Raw genomic sequence first — 26,210 nt, forward strand, 5'->3', positions numbered from 1 at the left:
CTACTCGCTTTCCTGCAGCTCCTGCCAGGCTGGAGCCAAATTTGGGGTTCAGGGATCTCATGATGGCTGCAGGAGCTCAGTGGAAGCCTTCGCAATCTGGAGGTCCCACCGGTCACTGATGTTGCTGATACAGTGTCCCCATGCATGGCTCTTCTCGCTCGGCACCTGCCTCAATGCCTTCCAGTCCTAGAGAGCGGCAGAGCTGTCAGGGGTTTTCCAAGCCCTTCTGGCCACAAGCATTAGCTCTCCTTCCCCTCCCCTAAGGCTTTCCAGCAAGGAGGAACCTTGTGAACGCCTGGGCAGGTGAAGCGGCATCATGACGTGAGTCTCAACTGGAGTCACCAGTGGGGACTCACCTCTCAGCAGCCCCCTCCCCTGCGGGTGTTTGGTGGAAAGAGACTGTGCAAGAGGGAGGAAGGGAACACCGGGTCTGATTCTGCTCTGCTGTAAGCAGCAAAGAGGTGGAATTCAGTCCATGGGCCACTTGGGTGTGAAACTGGTGTGAGGCACTTGGGACTGAGAGGAGGAGGGGGAAGAGGTCTCTGATGAGAGCTAAGGGGAAAGCGGGGGAAGTGAGAGAGAAACTGAATTTAAATGGATTAAGCCTGTCTGTCCAAAGTCCTTTGTTTTCTGCCACCTCCCTGGTGTGACTTTCACAGCTGTATTCTGTGTGGCTGGGGACCTGGCTTTAGGTTCCCTACAAAGTCAGCATGGAGCTTTACACCTCCTGGGTATTTCCCTGAGCAGCTGGAAAAGGGTCCAGGAGCCAAATCCCCAGGACAGAGAAACCCCTTTGATTTCTCTCCCCTAATGTCTTTCCTCTTCTCTCTGCAGGTGGTGGCCTCATGAATTGATGTCTCCAGCATCACTGCTCAGTGGGTGACAAACAGGGACACATCCCCAGCAGGCAAGTCTCCGTTCTCACCCTCTTGCTTTCAGATTCACATTTTCTTTGGCCCTGGCATCTTATTTTCTCCTGGGCAGCCAAAGTGGGTGTTTGCACAGGTGGTGGTAGGTGCAAACAAGGCTGGGGGTCATGCACAGTGAACTGCCTTGTAAACACCAGGGATCAGGAGTATTTCTTGAACCGGCCTTGAATTACCTGGTTCTCCTCCTCAGCTGGCAACCCAAAGCATGGGCATGGGGAGGAGGCAAGAAGATGACGTGGAGTTAGGGCAAATTTGGCCTTCTGAAACCAAGAGGCATGAGTGGAGCTGAGTACTTGACTCCCTGCAGGGCTGCTGGGTGGGCACCGCTGCCTCCTCCAATCTAGGAACAAGCAAGCTGGTGGCAGGACTGTCCTGCCCCTCACCTTGCAGAGGTGAACCGCATCTGCGCAGGGGTCCAGCCCAGGAGTGGGTCCCTGGGGGAGCAGCTAAGGCACCCGCAGCCCCATCCCTGTGTAGCTCGCACTGCAGCTCACGTGGTGCTCGAGCAGCTGCAGGGTCATGCGGCTCTTCCTCCCCCTTTTCCCCCTGCAGCCCTGGTGCAGCTGCAGCCAGCCCTGGGATTTGGCCCCTGAGAAGTAACTCCCTGCCGGGCCGTGGTCTCGGCAGGGCAGGAGCAGGCTGCAGCCCTGGGAGAGGTACGCCACAGTGTTTGTTGTCTAATCATCTCCTGCCCCTGTGCCAGGAGCCTAGCACACACAAACAGTGCCGGGCTCCGGTGAGAAGCACTGCCTGCAAGATAAGCCAGGCAAGGAAAACACATCCATCTTCGTGTCTCTTGGCCTGAGACAAAGTTTCATCTGCTGGCATTTTCCTGGCATAGGTTCAGGGCACACCACAATTCACCTGAGGAGCCAGACGCCGGGGAGCCAGCTCCCATTCCTGGCGAGAGGTGTCAGCCCCGACTGGTGCAGAGTGCGATGGCTGCGAGGAGCTGGCGGTTGAGGCCCTGTTGGTGCTCAGGGAAGGGTGCTGACCCCGGGCTGAGCCCCTGCGGCAGCCTGGACCCAGCTGCATGTCACCAACAGTTGTGTTCATCACCTGAGCAAAAGGGCGAGACTCCCTGCCCAGACTCCCTGTGCCCGGCCGTGCACCCAGCACCCGGCAGAGCCCAGGTTAAGAGCTTCCAGCCATCAGCCTGGACAGAGCAGAAGTGACTGGGAGATAATGAGCCGAGCAGAGACTCAACTCCAGCCTGCGGCTGCTCAGTGTCTGATAAGGAGGCTGCTAGTGCCGTCTTGCAGCGCTCTCGACCTGCCAGATCTCCGCAAATGAAACGTCCTGGTGAAACGCCCCCCACCCTTGGCTCCCTCTGATCCCCTCCGAAGCTGAGCTGAGACTGGAATGTCTCCTGGGATGTGATTCCCTCTAGCCTAAGGGGGACTGCATTAATAAAACCCAGTGTGAGCAGTGGAGGCGATGGGGGAGGAGGCAGGCAGGGCTTGTGAGATGAGGCTTTTACGAACAAGTCACAGGTCTGCTGGAAATGTCCCGTCCTGTCCTCTCTCCCTCCCCCTGTCCCTGGAGCTGAGCTGTGGAATTCAGGGTGTGGGTAGGGGCTTTTCTTCACGCACATTTCTGCTCAGAGCAGCCAAGCCCCTCACCAACCCCCCTCTCCCCCCTCCTCAGCAAATGCACTGAACTCACCTCCCTGGAATGGGTACCACTCCCCCAGCCCCCCTCGGCACCACCTCGCTGCTGCCGGGACCCTCCTGCCCCTCCACATTGCTCTGGCATCATCTCACGATGTGCTTTTCCCATGATGAGTGGAAGGTGGCCATCCCCCAGATGTGCAGGCCAGCTTGGCAAGCCAGGGCCAGCAGTAGCAAGGAGATGGTGCTCCTCGCATCTCGGTGGGACCGGGGGGCAGCTGTGGGCACGGCAGGGGAGTAGCTGGGCTGGTTGGTGCCGGGTGGGCAGAACTAGGCACACACAGGGCATCTGCCCGGCACCGGGGCAGTGCTGTGGGCTCTGACTGACTGAAGGCATGTGAGAGCAGTAAGGATGTGAGCCAGGAGGGAAGAATGACAGGAGAGCAAGCAAACTCAGTGCAGAGGAGTTAACCAGGAAGGGAGATCATGGAGGTGTGGGTTTTGGTTGGGGTGAGTGCTCTCTTGGCTCCCATCGGGATGCAAAATGGTTCTCACAACTGTTAGATTATGCAGCAGTGATGCAGTGCCCTGCAATTTGGAACTCTAGATGCTGTGGGGTAGGACGCATCTGTGACCCACTAATAAATGTGACTCTAATAAATTGGCTGCCAGACTGTGGCAGAGCTCGGGTCCCAAGATGTTTTTCCACTTTCTCTGGGGCAGCAGTTGCTGAACTCTCAGACTGCATTATCCCAAACTCAGTGTAAGAAGCCTCAGATCCAGGGAAGCACCCAGAGACCAAACTGAAGACTCCAAGGAACAGTCTAAAAGGAGCACCACAAGAGCTTACACAAGGCTGGGAATGAATCCAGCATGGCACACACAGTGCCCAGCCTTTACAGAGAGCTGTGGTGTTTGCTCAGACCACTGATTTTGCCAAGGCCGGGCTGTTCCTACAGAAGAGGATGTATGCACTGTTCCTATGGAGGAGCCCATGGATGGTCTCTGCATTGAGCTCAGCACTCTCTGTGGTGGAGAATGCAGCTGAAAAGAGCACTTCAGTAGAAATCATGACAAATTGGAGTACATGACCAGGCTTCCTTGTGCTTTTGCACAAGTTATTAACCCTTCATGTGAAGAGGAGACGCTACCATTTTCTTTTACAGAGGAAAGATAAGATGGGCTCCAGTATTTAGTTTCTGGCTGAGAGACATGTTGGAAGCTGATGGCTGGACAGCCTCAGTAGGGCAGGGAGAGCAATGTGGTGATTAAAACTCTGGAGATGTTTAGGAGAGCTGAGACAAAGGACCCTGAATCACAGGTGGCTGTGAACTCTTTGTGTAGGGGCTGCAGAATTGCACAAGATCTCTGCGGCTGCCATACGGGCTATGTCTTTGCTTGGGAAGGGGGAGATGGGGGCAGGTAGTTACTGTAATATTCTAGTTCAAAGCAGTAGCTGTTCATGGGTTGGTGCTAACAGCTTCCTAAAAGGTCATGGATGCCTCTGCCTTACACACAGACCCCATCCTTGCTTCCGTATTTGCTTACGTGTCGTCTTTACTACAGATGTCTTGGAGCATTCAGCACTCCCCTCGGAGCTGTGCTGGGGGAACCAGGGAGCGCAGCTCTGGGAGATGTTTACTGCCTGTCTGCACCAGAGAGGGGGAAACCAGACCAGCCAGGGAGCAGCTGTGCAAGTGGAAGGGAATGGCCTCTGGGCAGACGTTTGGGTGAGGAGGAAATGCTAAGCCCCAAGCCCATTGACCGGGACAGCGCAGGTAAAGCAGGGAGCTTGTAAAGATGTGAGATCCCTCCAGGGCCCACTCAGCACTGTTATCTCCTGCAAGGGGTGTGAGCTCGCTGCTTCGGACTTCCTGAAACCACCCGGCAGATCCCAGCTGGAGGAAAGGCAGCAAAAGGGCACTGTCTCACTGCTCAGATCCTCCAGACACACATGGAACAAACCAGCGCTGCCTTTGTAGCTGCACTGCTCACAGGGTGCTCTGCAGCCATGAAGAAAACAAAACAAAATCTCTGGGCTCAGGTTTGCCATCTTGTCCCATATTTAGCAGGTGAATTGACAGAGCTCACAGTAATTGTCATCCTTACGATCTGAGGATGCACCAGAGATGTTTTGGAAGAGGTAGTTTCTTGGCTAGGTCCAACAGGAATTTTGGGACACAAAAGCCCTTCTTTCAGTTGCAGCCTTCAGTTGGGATCAGAACATTCCTCTGAGAGTGCAAGCCCCGTGTCTGGATGTGTGAATACCAAGGAAATTGAACTTCTGAGATGCAGCTGCCACTGAGGAAGAAAATATTTGGAAAAGTTTTTTTTCTACCACCTTCTTTTTCCCCACCAGGAGGTGAGGGCATCCACATTCCACATTTGGTACCTTCCTCCACCCACAGGGCACCAGGGTGGGTTTAAGTGGCAGAGATGTACCTACACCTCCCAAGACCCATGGGCATGGCTGAGAGAAGCCTCTTCTGGTGGCAAAGAGCTCTCTGGAAACCCAGAGCAGAGCAGTCTAGCTCAGGTGTGCTCCAGCAGTCAGGCCCTGGGGTTCAAATGGAAAACACTTGTGATCTGAATGGATTCAGGTCTGGAAGAGCCTTCAGACCAGAAGTCGACTAGCATGAATGAGTTAAAATCAAGCTTGCTTGGTGAAATTTATTGAAAACTACATTGTTCATCTGCTGAAACTTCACAGCTGTTGAGATTGCCCTCGGGGCAAACCACATCCAAGAAATGGCATGTAGATCCTGGGAGCACAAGACTTGAAAGCTGAAACGGCACTCTGTAGTGCTGCCTTCCCTTCCCTTGCAGTCACGTCTGGCCATCTGCAGCTCCTCCAGTTAGACGCCGTGTTTTTTTATTCCTCCCTTTTCTCATCTCTGACTCTTGCAGCACAGTCACTTCATTTCAGACATTGTATTTTGGCTAAAAAGAGACTGAGGAAGGATGCAGACAGCACGAGATCTGTGTGGGGAGAGTGTGCTCAAAGCCTGTGGTACCCCGTGTGAGAGAGCTGTGTGCCACACTGCCGTGGCGAAGCCATCGAGAATCACCTACCAGTGATGCTACCGCTTTGTTATCCCTCGGGGGAATGGCGGTGAGGCAGGACTGTGGGAAACATGTCCCTGTGCTCATGAAAAATCTGTGAATTCCATTTCTTTTTTATTATTATTATTTGTCAGTTGCAACTTCTGTTTGCAAAAACTTTATAGGATAAAAAAGTAGCACTTGCATATTTACATCTGACCTGAAAGATCCGTATGGACTTGGGAGACTGAAATCAGCCACTCGGCACAAGCAAAATTAGGACTAGCCGGAGCTCAAAGATGAAAATAAAAGCAGGACACAAGAAACCTACTGACTGCAATACATTCAGTCATATATGATTCATGGAGTAATTCTGAGTAGCAAACACATTGGTAAGAACTGGAGGTTTTGGTTCTGTTTTTTTCTGGGGATTGTCCACAAACAAAAATATTGGCTAATTCATCAGACGCTTTCTTCTGCTTTTAATAGTTTGCCCAGATCCCCGAGCAACCATCCCGTGCAATTTGCTGTTAACCTACATAACTTAAATTCAGGTACACCCAGAGCACTGCCCAGATCTGCCCCTGCATGCAGTAATTAGGGTTCTCCAAGCGCAAACCTGCAGCTCGGGAGGCAGGAGGCTCTGTCAGCATCTCCAGATGGCTACCTGCTGGCGGTGGCCCGTGGCAGGGACGGGGCAGGGTGCGCCGCAGTGTGGCATGGCTGCGTGGAGAGGGCTTCTGTGGAAACGTGCCACTCGCGGGTGGCACCGTTCCCTAAGCAAACGCCCTGTGAAACTGCAGCCTGGTAAAGACAGACCCGTGCTCTGTCACTGATGGAGGGGCAGACACAGGTAGGAGACCCAGGGAGGCCGGGTATTGCATTCCTTACCTGTGAAATAACCCCTTGCGATCCAAACGCTTGGGGAATTCCTAGATCCCTTTGTAGCCACATTTCAGCTGTGACAGCATGAGGATTTAAGTGAGGCAAAGTCTGAAGGGGGAGATCACTATCTGCTTTTAGAGCAACGGCAAGAAAGCAGTTGGGAAAAACAGACCTGCTTTTTACAAACTTTGTCTTACCTGATCCTGCTGCTAACAGGAGGGAATGTACAGGCCAGCCAGTGCACCGAGTTACTCAGAAGTGACTGGTTTTGAGTAAATCTTTCCAGAACTATTCAGGAATTAGTTACTGTCTTTCAGATTTATATGTCCCTTAATCCAGAGTTAACATTCAAGTGTAGGCAAGCCCTGACACTTGAACTATGTAAGGAGGGATCTTCTGGAGCAGGGGAAGAGAGAGAGGCAGAAATGAAGCTACTTGTTTGAATCAGAGATCAAATTTAGGCAGAAAAATAGGGGAATTAGGAAGTTTGGCCAGGGAAGCAGTGAAAACTGTTTCAAGGATATTTAGATGCAAACGGGGCTCTGCTGCACAAGTCCGGAGGGGAGGATGGCCCCTCAGCAGGGCTCTGCCCAGGGAGACCTAACACAGTACTTCCACCTCCCGTGCTGAGGACTCTCCAGCTGGGAGCAGAGGGCTTGGAGTGGGTGGTGTGTGTGCGGGTGGAGTTGTGTACACTCAGCCTCTCAGACAGCCACAATAAATTATCTCATTAGTAAACCCAGGGTAGCTGTGCTCCTCAGCACATACCCGGCCTCCCACACCACAGAAAAACTTTTGAGTCTAATTAACCAAATCAAAGGGTCCCCCAGACGCAGCTTAAAGGGACTCTCTCAGCTTGAAACCCAGGCTCCTTCAGCAAGTTGTTCTGTGCGTAGTGGAACTAATGAACCGCGATTTCTTACGGCTGGAGGTCTGGCATTCCCTGCGCCCCTTGCAAGTCCGTCCTCTCCTCCCCCCAGCACATGCCCAGCTTCTTCCTAGGACTAGGGGCAACCCAGGAGGGAAGAGGAGCCTGTGGTGTGGTAGCCCCAGCCCCACATGCTGATGAGCTTGACCGTGCTCACATGCTGCTGGCAGAGAGCTGAGCTCCCACCCTCGGGTTTCCTTGCAGTGAGAGGCTCCCTGAGGTCACCCTTTTCTTCCCTCCTTGCCTTTTTTTCTCATGTCTTTAAGACCTCTGTTTCCCCGCAAGTGCTCAAGGCTTGGTGGGATGGAACTGCATGGGAAGGGAACCCCACTCCCCCAGGATGCATGGCTGGGAAATGGAAAAAATGCAGGTGCTGCTGGTGCAGGGGCTTTCCAGTTACATTCTTCTGGCTTTACAACTTCTTGGCCCCCTCTCCTATTAGTGGGCAAGGCAGGTAAACGCCAAATATAAAATGCTGCTGTTCCAGCTGAAAGCAGAACTGCATAGCACAGCTCCCAGGGCAGGCAAGCTCCCTGGCACTGCAGGAAGAAGGATTTGAGGGTGTTACCCCTCAGAAGAGGAGACCAAAATTGTGTTTGTTTGAGGCACAATCCCCTTCCTCAGAAGCGTAGGAGCTGCAGCTCTCCCCCTGCCTGCCCAGCTCCCGCGCCGAGGGGGCGGCTGCCTCTACAAACACTTTTCTCTTCCCCTTGTGCTGGAAATTTGATTCTACAAAAACACTTACACAGCAGCTAATTGCCAATCCTGCAGTGACTTAGCTCTCTAATTCCTGCCAGTCAATGAACCAGCCCAAAGAGCTGGTTTTCATAACTTGCTGAATGTATGAGCACAGCCCTGGAGACATAACATAGCTGGAATTTTTTTTTTTTTCCTGGACAACTTCTGGATCCTTCTCAATTTTGGAAATTTGTTTCACTCCACAGGGCATAAGGAACATCCAAAGATGGAGCAGGCAGCCAGGCCCGTCCTGGGGAGATATTGAGCAGACATGGACCCACAGAGGCCCTGGAGACCCACTGGGGTGCCAGGGAAGAGATGATTGTCAGGAAACTGGTTTGAAGGTAAAACTGGCGTCGTCCAGCCTGTCTGTGATTTGAGGGCTCATCATCATCATCTCTCCATGGATTCCTACTTCCCAACAACGTCCACACCTTGCACAGCGTTCCTTGATCTGCTGGTTTGTATCCAGAGGGCTGCTGTAAAAATTGTTGTGCTGGCCAATGGCTTAGACCACATCATTCCTCCCCGTGCTCCTCCCTGGCACCCTCTTTTCTCTGCCCCATTTGTGGACTCTTCATCTTCCCTCTCCCAGCCCTTCATTATCCACCTCTCCTCCACCCATCATCTCCCATGCAACAGAGGCTGTCTCCGTCGCCCATTTCCAACAAGCCCCTTCATGCTCTCTCCTGCTCCGCTCCACACCTGGGAGAAGCAGCCTCTGAGCATTTGCAAAGCCACCCCATCACCCTCCTTGAAGCTCTTTGTCATGACAGAAGCCTTCAGAGCAGAGCTGCTGTGCTCTGCTCATCGCCTGCTAGCTGTGCCTCCTTGCTCTCTCCCGCTGCCTGGTCTGCCTGCACCCAGCCGGTGTTTCTTCACTCCTGCCCGGACCGCTCCGTCGTCCTGGGCTCTGGGGCTCTACAGCACTCAGCAGAACATGCTCCTCACCCAGTGGTGGGAGCCCAGAAACCAGCTAAGCCACGTTTGGGCTAGTGACTCCAGAGATGGTCTGTTGCTTGATCTGCAGGTGCTGAATTTGGGGACAGCGAGATACCAGTTCACCCTTGGAAGTGTTTGTTGTCCCAGCTGGGCTGCAGCAAACTGGGACAACCCGAAATGCAAAGTCAAACCCGATTTTGGAGCGGGGGGAGCTGTGGTCAGTGTCTCCCACCGAGGCAGAAGCCATCGCAGGGGCAGAAATCATTCCTCCTCCTCCATGACCCCTCCCGTTACCGGGTGGGGGGGTGTTGAACAGCCCCTCCAGTGGCCTTTCGTAACGGGGCCGTTGACCACCGGCGGGGGGCTGAGGCCCGGGCGTACAAGGCCAGGCGGGTCAGACCGCCGCTGCCCTGCCCCGGGCACCTGGTCGGCGCCCCCCGGGGCTGGCGGGGACGGTATCGGCACCCCCTCCCCGCCTGACCCGGAGGAGGGTGTCGCCAGCTCCGGCAGGTACCGGCCCGGGGCCCCTTTACTTCACTTCGGGGGGGCCAGGCAGGGCCCGGCCGGCGGCGGGCGCGTCCGCAGCTCGGTTTCCTTGGAGGAGATACGGCCGAGAACGCGTCCGTGTCAGGCGGGCCGGGACGGGAGCAGCGACCGGCCGGCCCGGGTCACACACACAAGGCGTTTCCTCGCCCACGAAGGGCCGCAGGAGCCCCCAGAGTCCCGCCCGCCCCCTGCCTCGGCCCTGCCGGATCCGGCCGCCGGCACCGGGCCCGGGCTGGGCCCCGCGGGCGGGGGCGCCCCCTGGTGGGGGCGGTGGGCGCAGCGGGCGGTGCCTGAGGCCGCCCCGCCCCTCTCCGCGCATGCGCGCAGCGACCGGACCTGCCTTCCCCCCGCGGGCCGGGTGGCCTCGGCCGCGGGCACTGAGCATGCGCGGGGATCACGTGGCGGCGGCGGCGCCTCTTAAGGCGGCGCGCGGGGTGGGGCCGGGAGCGGCGAAGCGATGGCGCGCGGCGGCAGGAGCGCGAGGCGGCCCGCGGCGGCCCCGGCCCCGACCAGGTACCGGGGCGGCGGCAGGGCCGGGGGGGCCTCGACACCCTCCCCTCGTCCCTCTCTGACTCACTTCTCTCCACAGCCCGGCCCCAGCGGCCCCGGTGCCGGCGGCGCAGCCGGCGCAGCCCGGGCTGATGGCGCAGATGGCGAGCACGGCGGCTGGCGTGGCCGTGGGCTCCGCCGTGGGACACGTCGTGGGCAGCGCCCTCACCGGCGCCTTCAGCGGCGGCTCCTCGGAACCGGCCAAGGCGGCGGCTCCGGCCCAGGTGCGAGCGGAGGCGGGCTGGCGGCGGGCCCGGGCTGCCGTCCTTGGGCTGCCGTCCTTGGGCTGCCCTTGCGGGGCCGGGCTCGGGGGGGCCGTGGGCGGGCCGCGGCCCTGGGGCGCTGGGCTGCGGGCCTGGGGGTGAGGGCGGGCAGAGCCAGGCCTGGGGAGCGGGGACTGGCGGCGCTTCTGACGGCTACTTGGCCCCTGCGCCGGCGGACGGAGGTCCAGGCAGCCCAGGGCGGCGGTGGGAGCCGCGGTGCTCACTGCGGGAGGTGCCTCTGCCCCCAGACCCTCTTCCCTAACTGGGACCGTGCCTGCAGGAGCCCCGGCAGCAGCCCGTGTACCAGCAGTCGCCCTATGGACCCTGCCACTATGAGATGAAGCAGTTCCTCGAGTGTGCTACCGAGCAGAGAGACCTGACCTTGTGCGAGGGCTTCAGCGAGGCTCTGAAGCAGTGCAAGAACAGCAACGGTGAGTCGGTGCCCTGTCCCCGCAGGAGGGCTGGGCAGTGAGGGAACTGCTGCTGGGAGAATGCCTGAGAGGTTTCAAAGGTTGCAGAAGCAATCTGTTGAGGTTATAATGCCCTTCAGGGCTTTAAATAGGAAGCAGTTCTGCCTTTCCTGTGTCCTGGAATGCAGAAGGGAACTGGAGAGGGTGGGAGAAATGATCTTGACCATGTCTCTTTGAAGGTGAGGAGGCTGTAGGTGCCCTCTTGCTGCCGGGGGAAGGCTGCTGCTTTCCCTGCTTAATTCCCTAATGCCTGCTGCACCTGTTAGAAGCAGATGTCAGTAGTTATGTCTTGATCTGGTCACCTTAGGTAAAAGAGTTTATTAAGTAGCTGCTGGAACATGCACCCAATGCTGAACTTGTGCTTTCTCCCCTGCAGGTGTTTCTTCTCTCCTGTGAAGAATCTTCCCCCTTGTAGGGAAGAGGGGCCTGGTGTAGAGCCCTGCTGCCCGCAGGGAGCGGAAGGACAGACAGGGGATGAGCTGGAGGGAGCAGACTGACCAGACAGGAGTCTTCTAGTGGTAATTCACTTCTGGTCTAGCAGGGAAGGAAAGGAATGGTTGGACCTGTGGGACTTTGGAATTCAGATACTGTTGTATTTATTACAGAGAAATAAAGAAGTTTATTTGGACCTATCACTTGTGCATATTCTTTATTTAATTCTTCAGCTAAAATTAAGCTACCAAAGTGTTGACAGTATCAGCCACTTCAAGGACAAGGCACAATGTGTATTTCCTGCAAACAGGAGGTGCAGCCCAGCAAGGACTGAGCCTGCATGACTTGGCAAAAGCAGATCCACAAGTGAGCTGAGACTGGATTGGCTGCACTCCAGGCAGAGGAGGGGCTGGAGAGAGGTAATCTGAGATGTGTCCTACAGTATTTTCAGTAACAAATCATTTTTCCATTGATACTCTTCCTGAAGAGCTGTTCTGACCCTGGAGCTAAGAAAATATGACCTGTCTGGCTGTGTGACTTGGATACAGTTGGCTGATCTTACTTAAAAGCCTTAGTGGGTTATGCAATGTTGTCGAGGTCACCAAGGTCAGATTAAGTTTGGAGCTGCTTTCCTCTTGCAGTCCCTGTAGCAGGAGTCTCGTGAGTGCTGCCTGCAGACTGGCCTCCAGCAGGACACCCTGCTCCTCGTGTGGGCGTGAATGAGAATTTTGAGGCTTCTACTGGAGTCTTAGTGACACAGCAGTGAAACCATGACACTTTCAGATCCTTTACTGATGAATTTTCATGGCAGAATTAATTAACTGCTGACCTCTGGCTGTTGAATATTACACAAGTTCTCAGCCTCTTACCTGGATCTGTGAGGAAGTCCAGGTCTAGATGGTAAAAGCTGGCAGCAGATACTGGAGGCTGGTGTTGAAAGTCCTGTCCCTTCTAAATGTCAAGACCTAAATTCTTGTTGGTAGATAATGTCCTGAGCTGTGCCTGGCCTTATCTGGGGTGCCCTGTGGTCTCCTGAGAGACAGCCAAGGCAAGAAGATGCCAGAGACTCAGCCCAAGTGCTTTGTGTGCTGAGCTGCCCCAGTGTGAGCAGGGAGGAACCACTGTAATGGAGTTGTTTTAAATACTAGACTGATGTTGGTGTGTGCTGGTCTGGGTAGAGAAGCTGTTAAGAACCATCAGGAGCACCTGTAGGTGTGTGCTGTCTCCTGACCCATCTTGGCTGGGTGCTGGCAATGCTGCTGCTGGAGTTGTGCAGACGCTGATGTCTCTTGAACAGTTTTTCCTGGTGACTGCAGTGGGCAGTCTCTAAAGGCCGCTGCCAGCGTGGGGATGGTGTTGGAGGTAGACTCATCCCATGATTCGGGTGTGTGTTCCTCTGGCTGCCTGTGCAGGTGGGTTGAAGGGAGGTGCAGTTTGTCACTCAGGAGTGCAGGCCATGCCGTGGGAATGTGAGTGACCCCTTGAAGCAGGAGGCTGCTGCTTGAGCCTGGCTGTGGTGCTGCACTCCTGTGGTTTGTCAGGGATGTGGTAGTGTGAGCCTCTGAGAGGAGCAGGCGGACCCCAGGCAGAGCAGCGGAGTAGCAGAGGGTTCTTGCTGAGCTGGGGAGTGCCGGTGGAGCCTTGCTGGTGGCTGCGCTGCATCTGTGACCAGTAAAGGGTCTGTCCCTTGTCTAGGGGTGCCCTTGAGCCCTGAGCTCTTCTTGCTCTGTGAGGTTGTGCTGGGGGGGGGCTGAGCCCTCTGCAAGGAGCCCCTCCACCGCTGGTCCCTCATCGGGGTGTTTGCTAACAGCTTCCGCAGCTGATCTGAGGAGTGATCCCCTCCAGAGTTGGGTGTTTTCCTTCCGTGTGGGTCAGTTGCCCCTTGGCGTATTGAGTGAGGCTATGCCAACCGGGGAGACTGCAGCCTGAGAGAGACACTTCTGGATTTCCTGATCTCTCCTTTTGTCCTTCCCTCCCTGTTTGTCCCAAGGAAATGTCCCCTCTTTGCCTTGGACCTCACCAAGCTGGGGGGGACTCGTGCCTGGTGTGGGGTGGGAGGGCAGGAGTTGCCTGCTGTCACACTAACTAGGCGGGGTTCCACAAACCAGCTCTGGCTTCTCCTCATCCCTTTTCTTGCTGCCTGAACTCGCTCGCTACCCACAGCCATAACCAGTCCTGAAGCTCAGTGTAGGGGGCATGATGGAATGCAGAGGACAGTCCCACGGATGGTGTGCAAGGGCTGTGGCAGGGAGAGGAATCAGGAGTCATGTCTGCACCCCTGGCTCCTCTGTGGAGGTGAGGTGGGTGCCTGGCTCTTACCTGCTGGGTCAGAGCAGTGATTCCCCAGGTTCTCTAGGAAGGATTCATAGCAGGTGGCTTCAGAGCTTTTTCTTCCTGCCAGCAGAATGGAAGAAATGGATTAATCTCCCTCCTGGCTGAAAAGTGAAGTCAAGACTTGTAACTGGGGCAGGTAGCTCTACCCAGAAAAGGTTCCTCCTTCCCCAGAGCAGCCACAAGGTTCAGCTCTAGCTCTTCATCTGAGTTGGCTTCTGCCTCCTCAGAGCTACTGTGCCATGTCCAAGTGGAGGTTAAATAGAGCCCCTCTCCAAAGCTGCATCTTTCTTTCTAGGAGGTGACAGGGCTTTCCTGGCGTGTGGTACAGTTACCTGAAATGGTGTGTGACACCACCCCCCAAAGCAGACCCTTCCTGGCACAGAGGCTGAACTGTGCTGTCTCAATGAGCAATTTAGAGATGACTCTGAGGATGTAGCACTCCCTTTCCTGTAGGTATTTACTGGCGAATTCAGATGCAGGATTTTCCACTTTGCTCAGGTTCATTAGGGTGCCTGTTTAATCCAAAAGATCAATGCAGTCTGGAGTGAGAGAGATGTGGTGAAGAAAGCCCTGTGTGCCCCTGCGTGGCCAGCATGAGCCTGTTGGGTTTAGAGGTATTTTCCTTGGCAAGTTACGCTTCAAAGAGAATCTGTTGAGGTCTAGATGGGAGGAAGTTTGTTGCCCCTTTCCCTGTGTTTTGGGATGATCTGGGATTCCCGTGCAGCTTGTTTGTTACCCTCTGTTGCTTCTCTAGGGGTGACTGCTGGTCCCTCCGGTGACTGCTGCTCAGGAGCACTTGTACCTTCAGGCCTGCACTGACGCTTCCTCCTGAGGTGAACTGTGAGGATCAGGACACAGCACTGCACCTTCACCATCTCTTGGCAGTTGGCTGCCGATAGGGAATGAGACCCAGGATATGAGTGTGGTCACCCTGAATCTGGGGGCCCCATGGACACACCAGGAGGCACAGTGGGTGGCTGAGAAGTGCCCGCTGTTGTGGTGAGCAAAGGGAGGGTCCCCGCCAGGCCATCAGCAGGACTTTGAGCTGCTGTATTCCAGCCATGTCTGCTGGTGTTTGGTGCTGAGAATGTTCCAGGTTAGGAGTGGGATAAACATTTTGATTTGGGGAAAATGGTTCTGATTCATGAAGTGTCTCGGTCCTTCAACTTTTTCATCAAACATGAGTAGGGGAAAGCAGTGAACCCTGGCCCTTGCCAGTCCCCTTCCACAAAGTTGTCCTGGTCACAAGGGGAAAGAGCTGGAGATCACAGCTGAGTCACCAGGGGACACTTTGGCCGTGAACTCTCACCAAGTTTGTCATGATTGAGAAATCCCCAGGGCTGACACACATCAGTAGCTGAAGCTGGGGATCCAATTCAAATAGCAGAGGGAGCAAAGGCTTAGGGCCACGTGTGTCTGGCCGCTTCAGCTGCAAGTGTCTGGGGTCAGGCAAAGGCTCTTGGCCAACTGAGCAAGGCCAGGACAGAGCCTGCTTGTTCCCTCCCACCAGCTGCAGATACGTGCTCTCTGGAGCCAAGGGCCAAGTTTTGAGCCAGGGAACCCTTCCCACACAGCCGGGAGCAGAGGAGCTCTGCTGGCAGCTGGCACTTCTGCCCCATGGCTCTTCTGGTTGCGTCTAGATAAGCAGAGCTCCATCCAGTGATTCCCCAGAGCTGCAAGGCTGGGAACTCATCCTTGCCTCTGGCCTCCCTCTCTGCAATTAAATTAGCTCTGCTGGGATGGTTTTCCTCCATGATTCATTGTGTAGGGGTTAAAGATCTCTCTTTTTTTTAAACAGATGAGGCAAAGGATGCTGATGTGCCCTGGCAGAGCTCTTCTGCCCTGTTCCCTAACCACTGGGCATTGCTGTGCATCAAGGTGCCATGTCCCTCCCTGCCCCTCACGGGGCCACCACATGGCGATGAAGGTGGTCCAGGTGACCACCCAGCCCCCAGAGCTGAGGCAAAACTGGTGCTTTCCCCATGTACCTCCATATCTGACCATAATGAATATTTAGCCTCTTCCCAGAGCTGCTCTCCTCCAGTGGGGGCCCGGGGCTGCTCATGCCGGGTGCTGTCCTGCAGACGGCGGGGATGACAAAATGCCCCACAGCGATGGTGTTAGCTTCTGGAGAGCCCAGGAGAGAGGCTGCATTTCCAGCTGATGCTGTTGTGATTTCAGCAGCCAGATTTTCCAGCAATGGGGAATGGTCCCTGCAGATTCCTGAGCCTCCTACAGCTGGGGACTGGAGTGGGGGGACATAGAGCAGGGCCTGGGCTAAACAACAGCCTGTTGGGAAGGCTGCCTGCCTTGTGTGGTCCCAGCTGCTCTGGATTTCAGTCTTTTTGCAGTCTTGTGGTGTTTCCTGCCCCTTCTGTTTGTACTGCAGCTCATCTGGGCTGTGATGGTGCCAGATCTGCCCACCCTGCTGGAAAAACCTTCCTCAGGACACTGCCTGCTCTGGTCCTGCTCTGGAGCATGAGGCAGTGGGGTTTCACAGCCGGGGAGGAGCTGTGGGCAGTTGTTAGGACAGCGGCCGTACCTGCACTGCAGAGCAGGAGGAGGCCATGGGGCTTAGCAGCAAATGTGGGGTGGTGCAGCAGTAAGTCCTGGTTCACGTTTTGCCCTGACCTGACAGGGGTAGTTGTGCTTGGTCAGTGACATGTCAATCTGGGATAAAACCTGCCTGGTTTGGGTGAGTTCCTTCTGTTCACTGAGCATCTCTCGTACCTCATGCAGGAGGGAATAAAGCTGGCAGAACAGGGTGAGCCCTGGCTGGGTTCGTACCTGCTCTTGCACTTCACACAGCCAGATACTTTCCTGCACCTCTGGGCTGTCAGAGCGATGTGCATGTCTTATGCCCCAGGTGCATCTTCCATTTGGTGTCAAATGTTGCTGTACAAGTGATCCTGCAGCAGTGCTTAGGGGCCCCGTAGCATCATCCCCTTTCCTGTGGAGATGCTGGGACATATGGATGAAATCATGTCCCTGGGCTGGTCAGCAGATGTGGAGGACCTGAATGGTGGGAACCAGTAACAATGCTGATGTACTGCATATCCAGTGCTTGCTGCTCTGTGGACAAATTCCCTTTCTCCAAAATGCCTGTCCTTGCGTGAGGAGGTGATTTCCTTCTGCCTCAGCGGGTCTTTGTTTCACAGTCTTTGTCTAATCCATGGACTTGATCTGTTCAGGGCTTGGTGACTGGGTGTATGAATGACACTCCTCACCCAGGACACACATGCATAGTGACTCATGTTCACCTTGCAGAGTTTGGGGAGTGCTGGTGGGCGATAGCCGGAGCTGTGTCTGCAGCATGCTCGTACCTACATGGGCTCAGAGCCCTGGGTGCGTGAAACACAAGCTGCTGATATGCTGCAATGGCAGGGCTTCACAAGGCCAGAAGACATCAAGGCGAAGGCCCAGGTTTGAATGGGCTTTGGAGCTGGTCTCATGCAGCCATTGCTGCCTGCTGTAGGCTGGCTCTGGTCTGATACAGCAGGTTTGCCTGGATGAGCACAGGTGGGACACAGCCAGGCTTTACCACATGTGCAGGGACAGCTGTGTGGCACCTATAGGCTCCACATCCCCCCACAGCCCTTGCTGCCCTCCTGTACTGCAGCAGCTCCTGCAGCCCAGCTGCACAAGGTGCTGGTACAGTCCCATCAGGTCTGACTGGCACCTCACTACTTCACAGCACTGCAGTTGTGGACCCTGCTCTGTGGCATCTGTGTTATAGCTGCTCTGATTGCCCCAGTCACTGTCTTTCACTCTCATTTTCCCCTTGCTGCTCCCAAAGGTGACCGTGTCACAGTAAATTGAGCAAGGTTGTGTGAATAATTACTTCTGTTGTACCAACTGATAGAGAATGTGGAAAAAATAGACGAGCCGTTGGGCGCACCAGCCCTTTTTCAGAGCACTGTAGTGTGACACAGCAAGGCAAGTGTCCAGCTTGCTGCGTCGCATCCTTGGATGATGGTGGTGCTTCCTCTTCAGCATCTGCCTGTGCCAGAGGTGCAGTGCTGGGGTGTTCTAATGAGGCAGGGCTCTGTCTCAGAGCTCCATTTTCCCTCAAGCCCAGCGCATGCACAGGCCAGTCACATCAGGAACCACCTGCAAACATCTTTGGCTTGGGGACACCTCAGGAGCAGGGCTGGGTGCTGCAGAGGGGAGGGAAAGGGCCATCCCTGGATGGTGATGTGTTGGCATTGCAGGGGGCTGAGCCTGCCTGTGGAGGGCAGGAGGTACCCACTGGTTATGGGACACTGCGAAGTGCCTGCTGACCACCCTGCTGCGAAGGACCACCATGGGCTGGAGGGTGCAGAGCTGTGCTAGGGGGAGGCCAGCCCTTGATTGTGGCCGGCTGCGTAATGCGGCGTCTTTGTGCCCTGTGACGGGGGTGTTACAGACAGGAGGGGCTTTACACCCGGTGAGTCTGGCAGCCTTTTGCTGTAACGGTCTGCTGTCCTTCCGCACAAGGCACCAGCTGTGCCGCAGCTGAGTCTCACTGCACCAGCTCCCTGGGGAAATGCCTCCTGGTGACTTTGGCAGCCACCCCCACGTGTTTGCCCATGGCTGCTCTTTCTGAGGCAGCCCTGGCAAAGAGGCAGCACTCTCAGCACCGTCAGCAGCTCCCAGCCCATGCTGCGGGGCAGAAATTCTTGTCACAGCGATGGAGCAGCAACTTTCCTTATATTGCTTCTGTGATGAGACAGCTGCTGGGGAGCTCTGGCACGTCCTTTCATTCTCCCTGGTGGCAGCAGATCCAGCTGGCCCCCAGCTTGCTGCTACCACAGCTCATCCTTGGCATGGTGTGGCTCAGGCTCCTGGCTTCCTGCGCACCTGGTGGCAGAGGGCCAGAGGCAAAAGGTCTGAGGGAAACCTCTCTGCTCCCCCCATGGGAGAGGAGAGAGGGTCAGTGATGCCTCCCCACTGTACCCCAGTGCCTGGGGCAGAGGGTGGTGGGGTGAGCTGTGCGTGCATCCGTGAGCCTGGAGGAAATGGCCTAGCCTGGTGCAAAGGTGGGTGGTGGGTCACAATGCTCAGCTCTTGCCTCACTGCTTTGACCCCCTCCCTGAAGCCCGGCTGCAGCAAAGCGAGCAATGCGGGGAGCTGGAGTCCCCGAGCCCCCTGTGTCATTTACATATGCCTCACTGGTGCCAGCGACACAGCAACCTGGGTTTGTGTAGCACTGCAGATCCTCTCTGAAACAGCCTCCCTTCCTCTGCTTCCTGCCATGGCCCTGGGCTTCATGGTCCTGCTCCTGGTGGGAACGGCGGGGACAGGTAAGGGTGGTGTGGCTGAGCTAGCTGCTGTCTGGGGGGGGCACTGTGGGGTGACGGGCGGGACTGGGCTGCACAAGGGGGATGTTAGTCTCCATAGGGCATTTTGCTCCAGGGCTGTGTGGTGTGATGAACAGGGTGGAGGTTGGGTAATGGGGTTGCCTCAAGGGAGCAGAGGGTCATTTTAGGGCTGGGGGAGATGAGGGACATGGCTCAGCCCATCAGTGACTGCATCCTTGGTGTGTGCAGCTTGCAGGGCTCAGCCCGTGCTGACCCAGCCATCCGCTGTGTTGGTGCTGCCCGGGCAGACCGCTCGGTTGTCCTGCACCCTGAGCCCCCAGTACAATATCAGCGAGTTTGGCATCTCCTGGTACCAGCAGCGCCCGGGGCACTCCCTGACGTATCTGCTCTATTACAACTCCGAGCGAGACAAGCACAAGCCTGCCAAGACTCCCGACCGCTTCTCTGCTACCAAAGACCTCACCAGCAATGCCTGCATCCTCATCATTGCATCCGCTTGCCATGAAGACAATGGCAACTATTACTGCTCCCTGTCACATGCCTTCAACTGGTTTTAGAAACAGGGAACAAAAGTTTTCAGCGTTTTCCCTTGCAACCCTGACACAAAGCCCTCAACAGGGAGAATGGCAGCCTTAGGAGGAATGGAGAAAGACTCTCTTGCATGCTTGAGCGAGCCCAGCAGCACTGCGCTGTGCTGTGAGGTGCAGCAACCTCCTCTTCAACCCCAAACATCCCCCGTGGAGCATTAGGCAGCCTGACGTGGTGCGAGATCTGCCAGGGCTCAGCCCAGGAACACAGAGGAGCAGGGATCTGCTGCGGTGGGAGGATGGAGAGCTCTGCTGTGGCCTGGCTTTCTTGGGCTCTTCCAGCGCTTGGCACAATGTGGGCTTGGTCCCAGTTTGGGCTTCTGCGCGGTTTGGCTCACCTCATAATAAAGGTTAATCCTCAGCTGCGTGGTTTGTGTCACGCGTGTGGAGGCCAGAGGAGCCCCTTGGGCGTCTCTCTGCGGGGTGGCGCCGCGCCCTGGGGTACCCGTGTTGGAAGGGTGAGCCAAAGGCGCTGCGGCGCCATGTCTGGTGGTTTCTCCGGGGCCTGGGTGCAGCTGTGTCACCCACCCTGTCAGCACCCACCTTCCCCAGAGACCCCCACCCACGCTGCCCTGCCCACGCAGAGGCCTGTCCCCACGCCCCTGCCGGAGCACCCTCAATGCCTCCTCGCGGCCCCCGGCGTCTCCCCCCGGTCTCACTTCGCCCTTCGTCTCCCGGCGCCACCATCAACCCTCACCTACACCCCTCACAGCCCCAGCGGGGCTTCTGAGGGGAGAAGGACACGTTTAACCACACGGGCACCTGTGGGTACTTTATATGAACATTTTCACACAGAAAGAGAATGTATTTTTCCACAAAAATCCCACAGATTTCATTAAAAACACTGGGAGGGGACAACCGGACAAACGGTCCCTCAGCCCAGCACCGGCTCCGCACTGCGCATGCTCGGCACTGCGGGCGGGCGCGGGGGGCGGGCCCTGCCGCGGGCGCCGGGCCCTGCCGCGGGCGCCGGCGTCACGTGGGGAGCTGCTGGCGCTGCCATTGGCTCGGAGGCGGGGAAAAGGAGGCGCGTCACTTCCTGGTTACCGCAGCGCGCCGGGGTAACGGAGCGGCCGGAGCTGTGTGGCGCGATGGTGAGCGGCGGGGATGGGGGCGAGCGGCGGCCCCGGGCCCGCGGGTTCAGCGTGGGGCGGCGGCTTGGCCCGGCCCGGCCCGGCCCTTTGCTGGGTGCCCGCCGCATCGGTCTTCCTCGGGCAGCGCGTTCCCTCCGCTGCGGCTCCGTGCGGGAGCGCCGGACGCTCCCCGGGCGGGAGCAGCCTGGGCTGCCTGTGCGGGGCAGCTGGGGCGTGCTGAGGGGTTGTTTTCTCAAAGCTGAATCTGAGAGAAATCCCTGCTGGGCCTGTGACGATTTTACCAGACTTTGCGGGCGCCCTGAGCGGCAAGGAGGTTTTGTGCTCTTCTGTTGGGTAACCTGGTTAAAACTCTCTCTTTCCTCCCGCTGTGTGCAAAGTTGGTGTTAGTATTAGGAGACCTTCACATCCCACACCGGTGCAGTGGTCTGCCGGTGGAGTTCAAGAAGCTGCTGGTTCCAGGAAAGATTCAGCATATCTTGTGTACAGGAAACCTCTGCACCAAGGAGAGCTATGACTACCTCAGGACTCTGGCTGGAGACATCCATGTTGTTAGGGGGGACTCTGAGGTAATGTCCTTGCTGCTGTTAATTGCTCAGCCTGCCTTCCTGCATGCTGTGGTTATCTCGATGAAACCTGGGGAGCCCTTCAGCATTAGCAATTCCTGAACTGTAATTCACTGGGATAGGAAGTAGGAATGAGTAAGAATTAAGAAACAAAATTATTTTCTAGACCCTTCTTGAGCTTGAAACAGGAGGGACTGGCTGTTGGGGGTTAATACATGAACCTGATTCATATGAACTCTGGCACAAGTCTGTGTGAATGCTGTGAAGCCACTGGAGTCCCTCAGCCAGCTGTGTGGCTGTAGGAACTGGGGGCTTGTGTGTGTGTTTATTTACTGTTGTGTAGCCTTGAGGTTCCAGTCTGGTGCAAATTCCCAGCTCTTAACTCTGCAGTTGCTCTCGGTGGGGTGTGGTACAAGCATCCAGTGGGTCCGCACATTGAAAAAGACCTTGTGCACTCAAATGGTGAAATGAGGGTTTGTGTCTTGGAACGTAGGAACCTGTATTGCATAGGTGAGGGGCTGATTTATAGGCTGTGCCTTTCTCCTCAGAGCCTGAATTATCCTGAAGAGAAGGTTGTAACTGTCGGGCAGTTCAGAATCGGACTGATTCATGGCCATCAGGTTATTCCCTGGGGCGATGTGGCCAGCCTGGCGCTGCTGCAGAGGCAGCTGGATGTGGACATTCTCATCTCAGGACACACGCACAGATTTGAAGCATTTGAACATGAAAACAAATTCTACATCAACCCGGGATCAGCTACAGGAGCCTACAGTGCTTTGGAAATGTGAGTGAGAGGAGGTCCTGAGCTGCCCAGCACTGCAGAGCCCGTAGGTGTTACCTGAAATGTGTGTGTTCACCTGCAAGTGTCCAGCCACCGTGCTGCAGAGTGCTGGTGAGGTGCTGTGAGGAGCAGGAGACCAGCTCTCTCCCTTCCCGGGGAGCGCAGTGGGGCTCCCCTGTTACCAGGGTTTTACTTAGCCCACGTGTTGGGCACGACAGCCCGGCACTGGTGTGTCTGGGGCGGCTTCCTGGGCCCTCAGTGGGACGAGTTGCAGCAGCTTCTTGAAGTCATTTTGCTTTCTGGTGTCTTCCCAGAAGCTGCATGCTACTATTTCATAGGAATTCAGACTCGTGGAGGCACTGTCAGCTTAAATGTCTGAGCCTGGCACGACTTGGGCTGTTCAGCAGCCTCGAGGGCTGTTCTAGGCTAAGAGCAACTCTGCCCGAGACGCTGTTGTCAGTGCCTGCAAACCGCCGTGGTTCCCACATCCCTGCAGCCCCTGGCAACCCCGGCTGTTAGAACACACAAGCACAGGGTATGTTAATAGCAAGAAGTGTAAGCTCCTTGGGAAGATGCACAAAGTGTGTTTTCTTTCCAGGAACGTCATCCCTTCGTTTGTGCTGATGGATATCCAGGCCTCCACCGTTGTGGCTTATGTATACCAACTACTTGAAGAGGATGTGAAAGTAGAAAGAATTGAGTTCAAGAAGTACTGAATCGTGTTCAAAGCTGCTCGTTGACTTCTCGCCGCCTTTCGTTCCTGCTCTTTCCAGTCAAGTCTGAGTGGAGGCAGGCCACGAGGGGGTGCTGCTGCTCTGGCGTGTTGGACTGTAAAGCAGCCAGGAGGCTCCATTGCTTGTGAGCTTGTAGGAAAACGTTGAGTCTTGGTTCCCAACCAGAACTTGAAGCAGAAGAAACTGCTGATGAAGAGAAAGAGGCCTGTGGGAACTCTGCTGTGTCTGAGGAGGAGCTGCTGCATTCGTGGCCTGAGGGAGCCAGAGAGGGTGGTGGTGTCTTGTCATTGAACCTCTTGTGCGAAAGGAACGTAGACTAATAAATCCCTGTCTTCATGTGTCTGGGTCCTACTCACTGTGGTTCTAAGAGGTGAAGGGGGTCTGGGATTTGGAGTGAGGGGGCTCTGAGGGCTGAAAGGAAGCTGCTGTTTGCTTCCTGAGGCATTTCAGGATCTGTCAGAGCTGCCCCAGGGCTCTGGCTGCTTGGGCAGGTGCATCCCACCACCTGTTTGGGGCATCAGGGAAAGGGGAGGCGGGTCTGGGAAGGGTGGTGTGGAGAGCTCTGCCCGGGGGTGTGGAGCTGGGCAGGGGGGGCGTTTGCCCTCATGCTCCAGAGGCAGCAGAGGCCAGAGCGCTTCTCCCCATCCCCGTGGTGCTGCTGAGAAGTGGGAGTGCCTGTGCTGCCGGACAACCCTGGCCCCTGGGGCGGGAGATCTCGGGGCACCAGCCCGCAGTGGGGGTGCGCTGTGGGCAGCGGGTGCTGGCGTGGCGCTGCGGGGTTGTGCGGGGCCGGCCGTGGGTGCAGAGCCCCCTGGAGAAGCACCAGGGCGGGAGGGGAAGGGGAGCGCAGCTGGAGGAGCTGTGCTGCCACAGAGGGATGCTCTAAGGGTGGGGGCGTGTGGAGGTGATGGCCCCGGTCGCAGGCTGGGCTGAGGCAGCTGCAGAGGATGCTTCAGCAAGGGTGGGTAGAAAAGCGTTGCTGCTGTCCGTTGGCACATGTCTTGGCTACGGTTGTGTTTGCCAAAAGCAGAGTCAAGGAGCAATTTCCCAGACCCCTCGATCCATCTGGTCCCAGTCTTGTGGCTTCTGAGCGAAAGCTGCTCGTGGTGCTCTGGTGTGGAGCGGGAGCTGGTTTTCCCAGGTGAGTGCCCAGGGAACAGACAGCCCAGGGTGGTTCTGGTGCCTTTGGTGGGCCAGAGAGGAGCCTGCAGTGGGCAGGGGGGGCACTGGCACAGGAGCTGTCAGTGCATGTTGGGGGTCACATTTGCATGGAGGGGCCATGCCCGGGCAGGTGGGGCTATAAGAGGGAGTTGGGGTTCGCAGCACAGCCCCATCGTGGTGGGGACTTGGAGGTGGTGGGATTGCGCTGTGGCCTGGCCCCTCTCCTCCACACAGCGCTTGCCCATGGCCACAGGGGTCCTGTCCTCCTCCCGCTGCCTAGGGAGGGCTGTGTTCCTGGGGCACTGGCTGACCCCTGTCTTCTCCCATCTCTCCTCTCCCTCTCCAGGTTCCCTGGTCCAGGCAGCGCTGACTCAGCCGCCCTCGGTGTCAGCGAACCCGGGACAAACCGTCCAGATCACCCGCTCCGGGGCTAGCAGCAGCTATGTTGGCTGGTACCAGCAGAAGGTCCCTGGCAGTGCCCCTGTCACTGTGATTTACAACAATGACAAGAGACCCTCAGGCATCCCTTCGCGATTCTCCGGATCCACGTCTGGTTACACAGCCACGTTAACCATCACTGGGGTCCAAGCCGAGGACGAGGCTGTCTATTACTGTGGTGGCTACGACAGCAGCGGCAGCTATGGTGTCTGCTGACCATGAGTGAGACCAAGCCTTGAAAGTCAGGGGAAGGTTTTCAGAGCTTCTCCCTCCTGGCCAAGCATCAGTGAAGCTGTGGGACTGAGGCAGGTTCACCCTCCCCTTTGCACAGCCATGGCTGTGAATGTCATCCCTTTTCTGTCCTAGAGCACTGGAGGTGACTCCTTGTCTCGGGACTATTGTCCTTCTCCCCACAAAATTCACAGTGTGGCCTTGTCTGACACCCCACTGTCTCTTGCTCCTGATGACCGTGTCTTCCTGCTGCTGCTCGAGCTGCCTCTGTGGTGGGATGTGCTGGGCTGCGCTCTGGTCCCTGAAGTTTCCTGTGACCATGTCTGGGAGTCTTCTCTGACTGTGGCACTCCCTGGCCTGCTGCCTGGGGAGGGCTGTGCTCCTGGGGCACTGGCTGACCCCCGTCTTCTCCCCTCTCTCTTCTCCCTCTCCAGGTTCCCTGGTCCAGGCAGCACTGACTCAGCCACCCTCGGTGTCAGCGAACCTGGGACAAAATATCCAGATCACCTGCTCCGGGACTAGCAGCAACCCCTATGGCTGGTTCCAGCAGAAGGTCCCTGGCAGTGGCCCTGTCACTGTGATCTATGGGAACACCAACAGACCCTCGGGCATCCCTTCACGATTCTCTGGATCCACGTCTGGCTCCACAGCCACGTTAACCATCACTGGGGTCCAAGCCGAGGACGAGGCTGTCTATTACTGTGGTAGCTCCGACAGCAGCTATAATGGTGACACAGAACCATGGAGAAGTGATACAAAATCCTCCCACTCTTGCACAAGGCAGTTAGGAGTCTCTGCTGTCCCTGTCTGATGGTGGGGCGGGTCCCCGCCATGGCCCTGCCCTTGTTGCCCTGTGCTGCAGGTGCCTGTGCCTGGTGTCCTGGCTTGACTGTTCCTTCCAGTTCCAGGTCTGTGCTTGTCCCCTGTCATTTGAAGAGGGGATGATGCCCAGCAGTTCTGTCCCTGTCCCGCACCCCCAGCAGTTCTGTCCCTGCCCCACAGCCCCGTGGATCCAAGGTCCTCCAAACTACTCACTGTCATGCAGTGCCCTCCCAGGTGCCTCCCTGCCCTCCTCCCAGCTCAGCTGTGCCAGGAGCCCTCAGGGAATCACCCTGGGGCAGTTCAGCTCCACTGAATCTGCAGGACCCAGCACCAGGAGGTGGGAACATGCCATAGGCTGCGCAGCTGGGCCAAAGATTTACCTTCAAACCCTGGAAGGGACATTTCCCGTGGGTCCAGCAGCTCCAGTGCCATGCATGAGGCTGCTGAGGCAGAGCAGGACTGGCTAGGGGATGCTCTGCTGTGCTGCAAGAGGAGCTGGTGGAATACTCCAGTGCTGGCGTTATTTTCCCAGTGCTGGCTCATTGGACTTATGCTCAGCCTTAGCAGGAGTCCCCATGGACCTCTGGCCCTTGGGTAAGCCCGTGATGCTGGGCAAAGTTCCACTCTGGCCCCATGATAACAAGGGGCTGTCCAGCACCCTGACCCTGTCCTGGTCCTGTGCCAGGAGCTGCTGCCTGGTCACCTGGTGCCTAGCTGGTCTCATCCCTCTCCTTGTGGTGCTCGCCCACAGCTCAGGTGTCCTTGCCAGACTTGCTGCACCCCCAGGGCCTTGGGGCACAGGGGTCCTGTCCCGCTACCTGAGGAGGGTCG

At 56.6% G+C, this 26,210-nt stretch overlaps 4 protein-coding genes across 4 annotated transcripts in view; all 4 read left to right on the plus strand.

Annotated features, from left to right (window-relative positions):
• LOC141951114 (uncharacterized) overlaps positions 1-10,041 on the plus strand; it is a 21,389-nt gene extending 11,348 nt beyond the window's left edge. Inside the window, exons 2-3 of the mRNA XM_074886931.1 lie at positions 835-907; positions 8,339-10,041. Of these exons, the coding sequence (XP_074743032.1) occupies positions 8,536-10,041 (1,506 nt within the window). The 5' untranslated portion in view covers positions 835-907; positions 8,339-8,535. The remainder of the gene's footprint in view (positions 1-834; positions 908-8,338) is intronic.
• A 21-nt stretch (positions 10,042-10,062) lies between these two features.
• Positions 10,063-11,534, plus strand: CHCHD10 (coiled-coil-helix-coiled-coil-helix domain containing 10). The gene is made up of 4 exons (XM_074887139.1): positions 10,063-10,133; positions 10,210-10,393; positions 10,713-10,863; positions 11,279-11,534. Exons 1-4 carry the CDS (start codon positions 10,078-10,080, stop codon positions 11,296-11,298), a joined length of 411 nt encoding a protein of 136 aa, XP_074743240.1. The 5' UTR covers positions 10,063-10,077; the 3' UTR covers positions 11,299-11,534.
• Positions 11,535-18,901: 7,367 nt separating this feature from the next.
• On the plus strand, positions 18,902-19,882 carry LOC141951358 (pre-B lymphocyte protein 3-like). Its single transcript, XM_074887468.1, has 2 exons — positions 18,902-18,950; positions 19,197-19,882. The coding sequence occupies exons 1-2, from the start codon at positions 18,902-18,904 to the stop codon at positions 19,523-19,525; spliced, it is 378 nt and encodes a 125-aa protein (XP_074743569.1). The 3' UTR covers positions 19,526-19,882.
• Positions 19,883-20,587: 705 nt separating this feature from the next.
• On the plus strand, positions 20,588-23,063 carry LOC141951137 (vacuolar protein sorting-associated protein 29-like). The gene is made up of 4 exons (XM_074886996.1): positions 20,588-20,649; positions 21,027-21,215; positions 21,761-21,996; positions 22,592-23,063. Exons 1-4 carry the CDS (start codon positions 20,647-20,649, stop codon positions 22,707-22,709), a joined length of 546 nt encoding a protein of 181 aa, XP_074743097.1. The 5' UTR covers positions 20,588-20,646; the 3' UTR covers positions 22,710-23,063.
• Positions 23,064-26,210: the final 3,147 nt, after the last annotated feature.

The sequence above is a fragment of the Strix uralensis genome, chromosome 17 (genome assembly GCF_047716275.1).
Source record: "Strix uralensis isolate ZFMK-TIS-50842 chromosome 17, bStrUra1, whole genome shotgun sequence".
Lineage (NCBI taxonomy): Eukaryota > Metazoa > Chordata > Aves > Strigiformes > Strigidae > Strix > Strix uralensis.